Source organism: Python bivittatus, unplaced genomic scaffold (assembly GCF_059951505.1).
Source record: "Python bivittatus isolate LINGU-HERP-01145 unplaced genomic scaffold, Pbiv_v1 ctg000010_np1212, whole genome shotgun sequence".
Taxonomy (NCBI): Eukaryota; Metazoa; Chordata; class Lepidosauria; order Squamata; family Pythonidae; genus Python; species Python bivittatus.
The window spans coordinates 4,864,233-4,878,216 of record NW_028277029.1 but is presented as its reverse complement, the minus strand read 5'-3'; the positions used below and the strand labels follow the sequence as shown (position 1 = coordinate 4,878,216).

Here is a 13,984-nt window from a genome sequence, read left to right as displayed (position 1 = left end):
TCTCTGTTAGTCAGACTTGTCTCATAGAGCAGGGTTCTTCAACCTTGGCCACTTTAAGACGGATGGACTTCAACTCCCAGAATTGCTGGGAGTTGAAGTCCACCCGTCTTAAAGTGGCCAAGGTTGAGGAACCCTGTTATAGAGTAAAATGTGGCAAGGAGAATGCTGCAAGCAACTTAGAATTGAGTTCTCAGTTTTTAAAGCTGTTGCTGGAATTTTGAGAACTACTGAGAATACAAAATGGAGGAGGGGGAGAGGCTTGTCCATTCACAAAATGGCTGCTGTAGGAACATCACCAGCTACGCAACAGTTATCAGAACGCTAATGGCTTTTTCTGTCTCCCTCTGCTTACCTCTGTCCTTTTTCTGGGCCAGTAATTAGACTTCCAAGCACCACCTATTGTTTTAATTTTAAAAGAAAGCATGAGACTCACTTTATTCTCAAAAAATAAAGGTGATAGTGGAGGTTGGCACCATTCTTCTTCTTATTTTTTTCAAATAAAAATCAGATGAGCAGAAACTCTGAGAGGCAAAAAGGGAGTTGGTTATCAGCAATTTGGCATCCCCAGGAGCAATACTGCGAGCTGCAGCCTTAGAGAGATAGCAGTACAAAAATAGAAAGATCTTCGTATAAACTATTCATTTGAGGTAGAGGATCATTGTGTAAAGCCCATATTTTTTGCTTTAAACTGGCATTGTCCAGATAAAGGTTTATCACCTCAAGGTAAACGAGGCTGTAAATAAGTAACCCCAAAAAGAGAGAGATGCTATTTAAAAGCTTTTTTTTTTTTTTGCAAAATATATTTGAACAAGAGAGCTTCGCTAGACAGTTAATGATAATTCAGGATAACTATAATTCTAATACTATGAGTCTTTTCATTGTTGCATGCTTGTATTCAAGCATTGCATTATTATTACGTGGACGTTCAGTAGCAAAGGAATACTAATTAAAGTTTTAAATTATTGTTGAGATTTTAACTTCCAGACAGGGAGGAAATTGTGATAATGTGCATGAATCTCAACTCTATGAAGTCATCTATATTAGTATACAATTAGAGGATGTTATAAGTTTAGTCTTATTCAGAAACTGGAAACCAAAACATGAAAAGTGCCACTTTTTAACGGTTAAGCATTATATCAATGAGAGCCTGTGCAGGAATACAGTAATAGTGCAAACTGCCTGAGAAAGTTCACCCACAAAAATGATCTTGCCTGTAACTGTATTCCTTTTTCTTTAGCCTACGAAGACATTTATATTTTAAAGTTCTTTTATAATTCAGCTTTTTCTCCTGCTGACAATCAAGAAGTCATAGTACTATTTGATTTCATATGGTTGCCTTGGTAATAACTAATGTTACAAATTCAGTTTTACAATTTCTCTGCCCAATTCAAAATCTATAAATAGGAAAGACTATGTGGGAAAAAGAAAGACTTAATTCTAGTACACAGCTTTGGAAATGATCAAATAGGATAAGACAGAGTCTGTAGTTTCCTTTTTAAAGAGCTTAAGTTGGAAGCTTGCCAGATTGATAAAAAAATCTTGAGTGATGGGCCGAGTGAAATTGTGCTTGGCAGAACAGATGACAAGCCTAGTGTGTAATGAGCTGCCCAGTCTATTGCAGCAAAGGCCACCATGCCTTACACTTAGTGGATGTGTTTAGTCACCTTTATTTTGAGAGAGTGAGAACAGATTTTATGGGTGAAGAACTGACATATCTGGGTAACCAAACTCTAATAGAGTGTATCAAGAATCAATCATACACAAAGATGAAACGAGTGGGTAGCCTTAATGAAAAGGACTATCAGATATTGCTTTTGTGCCATGTTGTGGCTATTTTTCTCCATGAGATTTTCTGAGAATAAGGTCTTTTATCTTTAGGCTAAAGTATACTTTCCAAGGGAAGCTATTTATCTTTTATAAGGCAAAAATAGATGGGCAATAAATAGAGAAATGGCTGGAATCTGTTATATTGATATAATGAAGTCTAAATTGTTTTGATGGGTATTGTAGTGATCCACATAAAACAGGCTTGTAGATAGCAAGTGAGTTGGATTTCATATTATCAGGATAAATTTGCTTTTTAGAATCTCCATTTTTCTATAAACAAAAGGTAAATGAAAAGACTGAACATGCAGGATCTTTGAGGCCTTGTGTCAATAAATCCAAAAGTTTGATTAAAATACAATAAGAAGCAATAATTTTAGTTATTCTTAGGAACTTTTTGTTCTTAATACATTGAACAAAAAGTTGCAGGTATTTTTTCCCATGTAATACATAAGCAGTCTAATAATCTTTAAAGAATATTCAACATTGCTTAGAAATCACTAAAAGTTATTTTTCTGTAGAAGTGGTGAAATTGCCCTTGCCAGTGAAGAGTAAAATATATTTTTCATTTGCCCATAAAATATGGAAGTCTATACAAGTGAGCATCTTGTAATGCCTATAGCTTCCAATGAATATTCACTATTCTTAGTATTATGGCCTCCTATATACATACCCATCTTGCTATTCTCTTTCAGGGTAAAGATCATGGAAAGCACAAAAAAGGTAAGAGGTAAGCAAGAAAAATTAAAGGCACGAGATAAGAAAAAGAAAAGGAAATATAGCTAGTTGCATCAGCGCCATTCACTCTACTTCTCCATATATTTCTATCTTTGTTAACCCTCCTTGCTTCTATCACATTTGCACACTGTTTGATAGATTGCTGTTGTCACACTTTTCTCTTCTTCAGGATCTCATCGATTCCATCTGACTACAGCCTTCTTAATTTTCCTCTTCCTCTCCTTCCACTTGCTCTTCTGTCATATATTTATTCTGCAATTTGATATTATTAATATTTCTAGCAATAATGGACTAGTGAAAGTTTAACATTAGCAGTCACATCAATTATGCATATTTTGTCATTGAGACTTTTCGTTTCTGAAAATCCTTTTGGCTGAAGACTGAAATCTGAGATTGCCTATGTATCCAGGAATTTTATGTGATACAGATGTATAAACATCTAGAGATCTGGAATGTGTACATTTCTTGCCCCACCAACTACTTTGGGGTTAATTATTTTATTATCTGTTTTTGTGTATTTAACCTCAACTATTTCATTTTCGTCTTTCCATGCTTTGAAGGTTTTTAGCAGATTTCTTGCTTAATTTTAAAAAATACATACATGGAAGGAAGAATGCAATTTCAGATATGTGGGTAATTTGCCTAGAAATGGCTTGTAGTGTAGAATTAAAATAGTTTAGAAAATATTGAGTATTTTCTAAATAAATACTAAATAGAAATATACTGATTTGGAATGGTTTTTTTCTTCCCCTAGCTGTGCCTACTTTATCTTAAATATTTTCATTATATGGGAATAGTCATTATGACACACATAATCAGAAAATATTTTAAGTATGGGTTAAATCTTGTTTTGATTTGAAATAGTCATGCCAATCTAAATCTAATTAACAAATTATGTAAGGATTTCAATCTTACATTTTTTATGGTTTGCACATTATCTATCTGTCTAAAAATTGCCTTGATCTTATTTATTCTTCTCTGAGGGATTGATAAACATAAGAACAAGGGACTGATTTACTGTTTCCTTCCAGCAGTACCCAGGAAAGAACACTCTTCTGCTCATATTCCTCAGTAACTTGTAATTGGAGGTACACTGTTAGTTATTGGAAATTTTTAAAAATCCTCCATGATTAGACTTTAATAGCTTTATCTTCCAAATCTGTGTATAAAGCTTTTCAAAATTAAAATGTGAATCTTTAAAGTAGTTTCATAACATTTTGTAGTTGGTGACCATCAGTATACCTTCAGTTAAGTCAATTCCATGATTTAATATTAAGTATCTTTTTAAAAAATACTTAATCTTATCTGTTCTGGACTGACCACCACTCAGTGCCAGTGGATGATCCTGGTTTCCAATATTATTTTAAGAAGGAGATAAGCTTCTTACTTATCATTTTCTCTGCATCATGTTAAACTTTACTCAGCTTTATCGAGTTCACTTTTTAAAATTAAGATAAAAGAATCACAAACACTGTAAATTTTCATAGGACTTGACCTGGTTAGTACTGAGACAGGAAATCACCAGGAAATCTCAGGGCTGTAGACTAAACTATGAAGTTAATAAATACCCCCCACCTGCAAAAAATCCACAGAAGGGAATGGCAAACCACTTTTATATGGTTGACCAGAAAACAACATGGACATGGTCATGTAGTTACCAGGAGTAATGCTGGACTCATGGGAGACTTTCCCTTCAATAGCGACAATGTTATCTATAATTTATTTTAAAATTCCCAAATTGAATTTGCATTTTTCCCAACAATTGCATTTTGGGTTGATCTTTTCATCAGCTTATCCACCACAACTCCAAGACATATGTCCTTAAGTCGCCAATAAATTAGACCAATCAGTGTATATGTATGTTTGTCTTCGCCCTACAGGTTGGGATGCACTACTTAGACAAACTCACAAGAAATCTAAGAGTTCTCAGACAAGTAATGTTTATTGAAGAAGGCGAGGAAGCAGTAATCAGAATTCCAGTAACTGCTGTGATTCAGGACAAACTCTGTCTAGAGAAACCATATTCAAATTCTGTTGAATTTTGTTTTCCTTCCCGCCTTACCTAATAGACTACTTCTCCCCCTCTCCTGAGAGGTTGATTTGTTTTCATCTGTCCTCTGTTTTTGCAATGGTCAGATTTGCTCTCATACTGTTTTTGTATTGACTGTGTGAGAACTAATTCTCACAATGTAAAGTTAAGTTAATATATATCACTTTAAACCTGCTTATAAGAAGTGCAGTACAGTATATCCACATAATTCCTCCTTAATGGTTATTGACCTGACAGTTGGTTGACCCACTGACCACTAAGTGGCAGCAAAGAGTCAGTCTCTCTCTGCTCCTTTCTTGTATGGATTTGTGCAGCTGCTAAGTGAGTGTTGCTGAAGATACGGAGTTTGAGAAATCTTGTTAGTGATTCTTATGTGACATCACATTAGGCATACAACTATGATCTTCCAAAAGGTAAGAGGGGAAAAAATGTAGCTCTCGGTTGAAGCCCTATCTGTACCAGATAACATTCTACATTCTATGAGGACAGGAGCTGAGCAGCAAGTCCTCCCTGAGCTACCAGGAAGGAAATTATCTGCTATGCATGCTGCAGAAACACAAAAGTCAGTCCTTTCCATTACACATTCACTTATATGTGTTAAGCTGGGACTAGGGTGGTCGGTTTCAGGGCTTTGCACTGTGGACCAGTTGACTAAACCATCTAAAAAAAAAAAAAGTTGTAACGGTGGGGGTTTGGGTCTCTCATGCAGCCAAAACACCACTGGAGAACAGGTGCTGAGCTAAGTGACTGGATGAAAGAAGGCAGTCCCACAGTAGACCTGCTGGGCCAATTACAGTTGAGCAGACCACCAACAAAAATAGTTGAGAGAAGAGTTAGGAGAGAATAGCTGTGTAGGAATATCTGAAATGTCACTAAAAGCCACCTCCTCCATGCACCATGGATTGTTTGGATGGGAGGGTGTCTTCTGTTTTCCCAGGGAAAGTCCTATTTTCATGCCATGTTACTTACCTCCTGGTCTTTTTAAATGTATTTTTAAAATGCTTTCCATGTAGTTTGCCACTGAGATACAGTTCAGCCATGACCATGGCAGTGATCTGCCTGTGATACTGAATTTATTACTGGCATGTAGAAAAAGCTGTTCAATCATACAACTGTTTATTACATTTATAGGTTATCCTTTCCTAAAAGCTGAAAATGGCGTGGATTTCTTTCCCTCTTCTCCCATTTATCTTGTAAGAGCCCGACATGGTAGGCTATAAATGCCTAGCATAATTGCTCAAGGTTATCCAGTAATTGCTCAAAGTTATCCAGTTAGCAAATGTAGTTTCAGGAATTTCCTGGGTTGGGTTGGGAGCTTTTAGCGAACATAATTAGGACCTCCCAAAGAATTAGGAAGGAGTGTTTCAGGATAGGAAAAGTTAGATTATGCAAAACATTTAATTAAAAGTTGAAAAAGGAGAGAATAGCTGTATAGAAATAATATTTGAAATGTCACTAAAATTTTAAATACTTTCATTGTATTATTCAAGTATTATTTAAGTATAATTTTGTTTCCAATAATGATTCTATTTAAGGAATAAAGTTCTTTATCTGAAAAGCCAAGTTTTAGTGCCTCTAGGCTAAAATTATGTGGAAAGCTAAATTCACAAGGAGGAATATGTGCGAGAGAGAATGGAGATCATAGTAAATAACATGATATTTGACATAAAAAGCTTAGGAGAACATTTGTCAGAAGCCTTGACAAGAACATTATTGTATCTCTTCTCCATCTTAAACAAGACAGAACAAAGCAAGAACTTCCTCCAGATTCAGCTAAGGGCCATTTAATTATTAAATATACATTATACAGTCCCATTAAATTCTAGGCTCATTGGATTTTTGATGGTGGTGGAAAATGTTTTCCAGTTATTGCTTCCAATCTTTTCTTCCCTGAAAAAAACCTTTTAAGGAGAAAAGCTGTACAATATCTTTGATTGCTAGGAGTCTTCTATCACTCCTGTCAGTTTAGATATTCTGTGATTTTAACTTAAGATACTGCTGTATAGAAAAATCATGCTAAATTGTAAATATAAGTCACTCTGAAATTACTGAATGCAGGCTTTATAGAGAAAATTGCTTTTGAAAATGAGCAATCATCTGTTATTACTTTCTAAGCTGCAATGTATATTCTTAGGAATATCTGCAGTATATAAAACACTTAAAGAGATACATAACATTGCTGGGTTTGGTGGGTTGTTTTAAACATTATATGTTGAATAAACCCCAGCAGCTGGATATATGCACAATGCCAAGTCATAAACCAAGATTCACAAACCACAATGATTCATAAGGTTTTATAAGCCAGAACCAAACCACAGTGTGGTTTAGTGTAATGTTTGATTCTAGTCTATACGTATATATTTTGGCAAGGAAAAGTATATATAGTATAATGTGGGAAGTGGTTTTATTAAGATGGGGATAGCAACTTAAGTCAATAATATACATTCTAAATTCCACACTTATTCATGAATAATTTAATTTTAGTGCCATGAGTGTGTTTGCACATGGCATGTACTTCCTATTTGATGGAATACAAGAGTATATTGGCTTGCAAAGTACTGTCCAGACTAGAGTTCCTAGCTTGCAGAGAATAGCAAAGGGGAATTCTAATTCTTAATATTTTTGGTAGCATCAGAGAATGGAACTTTGAATTATATGGAGATAGGGGGAAAAAAAAGGAAAGAAGTGACAGTAGAGTGAAAGTAAATGTTCTCAGGAAGAGAAAGTACAAGTTCTATATGAAAAAGTATTTGAAGATAGATTAATCTCCCAGGAGAATCAGTGCAAAGTAGACATAAGGAAAAATGATATGGAAGCTGCTTGGAACAGAACAAAAAGAATTATGCTACAGAGTAGCACAGAATTGCATGGAATTTCCCTAGTGAGAAGTATAAAAAAAGAATGCTTAGTGGAAGGTTGGAAGTGAACGATGATGAAAAAATGCATATAAGAGAATGATAGTTGCAAAGAATGAGGCCCATTTGTACAGTGTGTATAAAATGAAAAATTGGTGAATAATATAGTCAAAGAGAACAAGAAACAGTAAAGGCAGAAAAAATGCAGAGCAATTTTAAGAGAAATAGAAAGCTTCCAGCAGTATGACCAAAATTAAGAATAAAAGTGATGAAATGAAGTGCCATGTGACATTGTACAAGGCAGAAGGTGTGCAGACCAGATTTTTTGCTCTTCAAGGAGTCTCAGAGCAATGTATGGATGTGCAAAAGAAAGTTTACTGTATATTTATCATATAATATGATTTCTTATAATCAAGAGATTGAAAAAATTGTAGAATGTTTTGCACAATTATAAGACTTTAAGACTGGCTGCTGAATGCAGTAAGAATGGTGGAAAAAAAGCATGAGTGAGAATAAATGAAAAGCTAAACCCATTTTCACTGAGCAGGGAATATGACAAGGATATGTGATGTCCCCTAGGTGATTTAATGTATTTATGGATAAATGTTTAAGGAATGCTTGCGCTCAGGTTAGAGATATATTGGCTAGCGATGTCAGTATGCTGTGTTATTGTCTGAGAACCGGAATGATTTGCAGTGAATATTATTTGAATGTATGATGAAATGAGAAGTATGGATATGGAAATACGTTAAAGATCAAAGTAATGTTTGATATGGAAAATTAAAGTGAATGATGGAAAGTTATACATAAATAGCAAGTACATGATTGTGTACCTTGCTAGAATTTTTACTAAAGATAGGAACATGGATGGAAACAGTTTAAGGTGTAAGTGCTGTTAGGACAATAGTGGTTGTATGTGATCTATTGCAAAAGAAGCAGCAACGCCTCTATGTAAGAGCAGGCTTCTACCTTGTAAATGGGAGTGAGAGTTGGGTGTGTCATAGCAAACATAAAAGTAAGCTGAATGTAGTGGGACTGGGGTTCTTAGAAATTGTCTGTGATAAAGCAAAAGGAGACAGGGTTAAGGATGAGCGAGTGCTGAATGAATGGACAAAACAAGCTCTGTACTTTTTGGACATCGTAACAAAGGTGAAAAGGTGTTGGGCTTGCAATGTGGTGGAGTGATGCTGCTTTGTCACACTGACCCACTGGACTCTCACCCTCTGGATACTGTTGAACAAAAGTAAGTGACCAGCACGATAGAAGTGCATCAAGGGTGGTCATAGACAAAAAGAACGAGGATTGAATTTCATGACAAATATATGAAGGATGCTGTTCTATGACAGTAATAATCCATTCATTCATTCATTCACAAATATATGGGTTGAAATTCCCATTCACAAACTTCACAAAAGTGATGGGTTGAAATAAAGGGGCAGCCTGATAAGACCCTTGAAAAAAGAGCAATGAGACGATTCAAGAACAAAAAGCGATAGATGAATAATATGCGGATGTGGTAGAAACAAGGATGTTCCACAAGTGCAAAAATAAATGGAGATGTATGGTGAATGTGTGATTTCCTTTCCTTCTCTTTTACCTCCTGCCTTTAATTTCTTTTGCTTCCTACTTCTCACTCTTTTTCTGTGCTTCACATAGTGTTGCTTTTCCCAAAGGGAAATGAGGGTCTATATGCATATAATCTTACATGTTTAAAATTAGAAAATTACACTAGCTATTAAGGGGGTCTGCTTTCCAGTTTGCCTAGTGTTGAGTGGTATAAAATAATTATATATTGTTCAGATAATCAATTTATGTGGTTTTTGTTGTTGTTGTACTCTTTCCCAAAAAAGAGTGGGAGATTTGTGTAGCTGCTGCTATGTCATCCGATTGTTGGAAAAATGGTTTGGAATAAATGCCTGAATCCATTGCTTTTTATCTCTTAGTTTTATGAGTCTGCTGGCAAGATAGTCTTTTTTAAATCTCTGTGGAACATCTAAGAAAAACCATGCTTTATAAAAGCGGGAGGAAAAGAGTGAACCAAGGTCACCAACTAAGAAATCCTATGTTCAGGTTATAAAACTTTTTACCAAGCCAATTATTTCATTAAGCATTAATCAAATGAGGCGCTATAAAAATGTGTGTCTATTGTGCTTCTGTTCTGAGGTCCAACTATTCATTCTATTCAGTCTCTCAATGGTTTCCTCCTTTGTTCTCTCTCTCCAGCAGTAATTTTCTATCTTCATTTAGCTGCTTTTCTCCCTGTGTTGGGATGAATACAATTGTGTTCAATCCCAGCTGTTATAATCATGGATCTTTCTGATTGATTTCTACATAAAATCGTCTGATCTGTTCTCAGGCTCACTTAAAAACAAGGCTCTCTGCAGTATGAACCAAGACATTTCCTCTTTGGATAGTTCTTTGCATGTTTTTGACATTGCATTTTCCATCTTCCTTGCCGGTGTTGAATTTCATTTTCTAACCCTTCCTATTTACTATTTATTCACATGACATAGCCATAGGCTCCTGTGTAGCTGTTGCATTTTCCTGTGCATTCTAATTTATTTGTTTGTTTGTTTAAATTTATTGGCCACCCAACTCCAATGGACTCTGGGTGGCATACAAAACTAGGGAAAACATAAAAACAGCTAAAAACATTGAATCGCACAGAAAGCCCAGATTAAATTAATCTAATGGGCAGCAGAAATAACAAAACAAAACAAAACAGGGTCCACTGAACAAATAATAAACATCAACTTCAGGCCTGGGACCAAGACCAGGTTTTCAAAGCTTTTTGGAACCCCAGGAGAGAGGGCGCCATCCTTATCTCTGGGGGGATGCTGCTCCAGAGGGTGAGGGCCGCAACAGAAGGCATGCTTCCTAGGTTCCGGAAGATGGCAGTATTTAATGGAGGAGACCTGGGGCGCACCCCCTCTGCTGGAACATGCTGGGCAGGCAGAAACGGTTGGAGATAAGCGGTCTCTCCAATATCCAGGCCCACTGCCATACAGGGCTTTATAGGTAATAACCGGCACCTTGAATTGCACTTGGAAGCCAACTGGCAGCCAATGCAGCTCATGCAGTAGTGGTGACACATGGGCACGCTAAGAGATGCCCGCATTATTTAAAATTTTAAATTTTTTGGTAGCCCTGCAAATTGCAGAGTTACTCTCAACATCTTGATATTTCCCTAATGCAGGTTTTGATTCATTTGCAGAAGCATACAAAATCCAGGGATTCTTGATACTTGCTAAGCAGTGAATTACTGTTACTTCTGCTCCCATAGTTCAGAGGAACTAAGGAAATGCTTCCTGATTGGAGAAAAAAATGGAAAACTTAGAAGGAGGGGGAAAGTAATGAATAATGTATTGTAGATTGCCTTTCTTCACTTCTGTAACAAGGTTTACAGATTCCCACTTGCCCATCTCCTTGATGAACAGCCAAGGGGCCATCAGAATAACCTGGCAATCTTTACCTAGATATTTCTGAAAGTAAGAGGATTTTTTTCATGCTGGATCCGTCTTCAAACGCCATGAGCGTTACCTTGATCCCTTAGTTGGCGTCATTATTTCATTATGAATGCTGCTGCTTGCTATATTCAACCTGTTTTTAATTTTTTACTTTAGTCCATTATTAAGGCATTCCATCCAATCAACCTGATGTGTAAACAGTTGAAGGAATTTGAAGCGTCATCAGAGGTTCATAATGTCTGTTATTTTTAGCTTTACACCTAAAAAGAGAAAACATCTTTAGTAGAGATATTAACCGTTCAGGGACTGCCAATGGCTAATAATAATTCAAAACATTTTATTAGGTTGGACAGAACTGGAGACAACTAAAGGTAGTGACTGTATTTTCATATATGCAGTCATTTATGTGTGTTTTATATTTTGGAAATGCTGTTGGCTGAAAGCTGGTTGTGTGTTCGAACTATGCTGAGTAATTGGATAACCATAAACAAGCTACCTAATCAATTAGGAATACCGAAAAGTGTTAACAACAATTCCAGGTACGGTACTTCTGTATTTCTCAGTGTAACTACTACAGTAGACTTAAACCAGCAGAGGGAATCTTGTGACAAAAGGATACATCTGCGCAAATGGATTAAAAAAAATAGTGGATGTGTATATTCAGGACCTCAGCAGAGTTCTCACGGGCTGTGTAGGATGGTGAGAGCTACTGGCAGACAGACAGACAGACACAGTTACCTTAATTACTATACTTGTTTGCCTGAACACAGGAGGGATGAAGCAAGCCACAGCTCCACTGGGAGGGAGTTCCAAGAATGGGGCAGTGATGAAAAAAGCCCACCTCCAAATGTATAAATTGTAAATAGGAATGGACAACCTTGGGCCTACAGGCCAGAGATGCCCTGGTAGTTCCCAGAGTATACCAAATTGTGCTGCTAAAATTCAGTGGCAAAAGGCTGCTTTTTAACCGAATATATTTTGCAGGTCTCTTTAAAATAAGAATGGAAATGGAAATGCATAGCCTTTGCTAAGCAAAGTGTATCTATATCAATTTGGAATACTTCTGTCCCCATCTCTCGTGAAAAAAAAAATGTTTGGCTTGGTCTTCCAGGGCATTGCAGACACTTTGCCCACTTAAAAAAATGTGTGGCCCTTCAAATTGAAAAAAAGGAAAAAACAGACAACAGAAGAAATAAAACTGGAAAATTCTTCTCAACCACTAAAATGGGTTCTCCAAATGTAACACTTGTTCTCTTTCACTGCACCCATTCATTTCAGTACAGCTCATGGATTGTCATTATAAAACATTAACTGTTTTTGTTATGTCATAAGAGTTTGCAAACTAGTTTAGGCAGGGGCAGGAGACACTTTTTTTTTCATTTGGGAGGGCATATTTGAAGGAAGGCAGGCTGGCAGGCAGGCTGGCCTTTGAGGCCATAGAGAGCATTCCAGTGACATGATCAAACTCTGTCATTGGGTGGGCCAGGCTGAAATTTTGTAAGGGGTTGGGGATGGTTAAGGGTGGAGTAGAGTAATGACATATTAATTTCTACCTTTATTTGAGGAAAGAAAATGCAAACATTCACACCACTGAACATAGGCAATTTTGCCGATTTCAAGGCATGATTGGGGAAACAGGTTGAGCTGCAAAATAGGGACTGCAGATGGACTACAAATGCATTAAAACTCTTGTTTAGTGCCTGTTAACTACTCCAAATCGGAACCTCGTGGTACTGTATTAACAGCTATCTAAATTCAGTGAGGAATGCTTAGTTTGAAATACCTCCCTTTAATATGCTGCCTACTTACATTAATGTGTCAGACTTCTTCAGAAGTTCTATCTCCAGTGTTATGCCCACAGATTGCTTGAAATAATAGAACTGAAAGATACTGAAAGATACATCTTAGGCATGTGCTAGAGTGCCGGAATCTTCCAAGGAGCAAATTTGTTGTGTCTCCCCAATCAAGGTATCTGGCAGAGCATAAAATTAGTGTCACCCAAAAGAAAACAGCCTGAAAAAAAAAAAAATTAATGTATTACTCTCCATAACAAAGACCAATCTATCACATTGCCATCGTCCAAATCAGTGAATATACTTCATATTTAATGTTATTTATCTTTCAGGTACTACAGTGCTACCATTATGCAAATGTCAGGTGTTCGAGATGATCGACTTGCAATTTGGCTTGCTGCAGTTACAGCATTCACGAATTTCATTTTCACTCTTGTTGGAGTCTGGCTTGTAGAGAAAGTAGGCCGTCGCAAACTCACACTTGGAAGTTTAGCAGGTATGGCTGCACCTTATCAAAATGGACTAAGGAGCAAACAAGTGTATTTGAAAATGGACTGTAGTAGTAATTAACTTCAGTGAAGTTGATGTGATTCAGAGGATGATAGCATCTAGAAGTGGAAGAGGTGTCATTGGTTCTGGGACGAAGTGCTAGAATACTTTTGCATATGTTTTAAAATGTTAAGGAAACTTACGAAGTCTACAATGGATGGGCAATGAAATAAACTGTGATATGTTTATTTTTAATTAGAACAGGTAGCACAAGGATACCCATAATCCATGTTAAATTAAGCCATTCAGATATAGTTATTGTCTGCTTGGGCTTTTGTTTCTTTAAATTTAACAATTGTCATTGTAATTTTTGTGATATTGTTCATTGCTGTTGTTACTGTAAACTAAGTATGTAAATGAGGTGCAGCACATACATTTCAGAAACATTTTAGCTCCTATAGCAGTAATTTTATTTCATGCATTTATCCTGCACTTTTCAATCGGAAAGGTTCCCAGGACATCTTAAAAATCAATAGAAGTAAAACTTGAGGACATCTTGGTCCTTTACCATCAGATTTCCAGTCTGAAAGTAATCACAAAGAGTTGAATATGGGGAAAGAAAAGAAAAATTAAAATGCCAAATCACATATACTATGTCACTTATCTTGACAGTCTGAATATTAAATATTATATGCAACAGGCTTTTATGGGCTCTAAGAAAGATTAATTAACTTCCTTGAAATGGATGCAGCTCAGCCTTACATGATT

At 36.3% G+C, this 13,984-nt stretch overlaps 1 protein-coding gene across 4 annotated transcripts in view; it reads left to right on the top strand.

The window, feature by feature from the left end:
- Positions 1 to 13,984, top strand: part of SLC2A13 (solute carrier family 2 member 13) — a 140,286-nt gene that overhangs the window by 59,665 nt on the left and 66,637 nt on the right. For all 4 annotated transcript variants that reach the window (XR_015798225.1, XM_088152458.1, XM_088152410.1 and 1 more), the window contains exon 5: positions 13,060 to 13,223. Coding sequence is in view for 3 of the 4 variants with exons in the window: in XM_088152458.1 (XP_088008584.1) it covers positions 13,060 to 13,223 (164 nt within the window). In the remaining variant the exon portion in view is untranslated. The remainder of the gene's footprint in view (positions 1 to 13,059; positions 13,224 to 13,984) is intronic.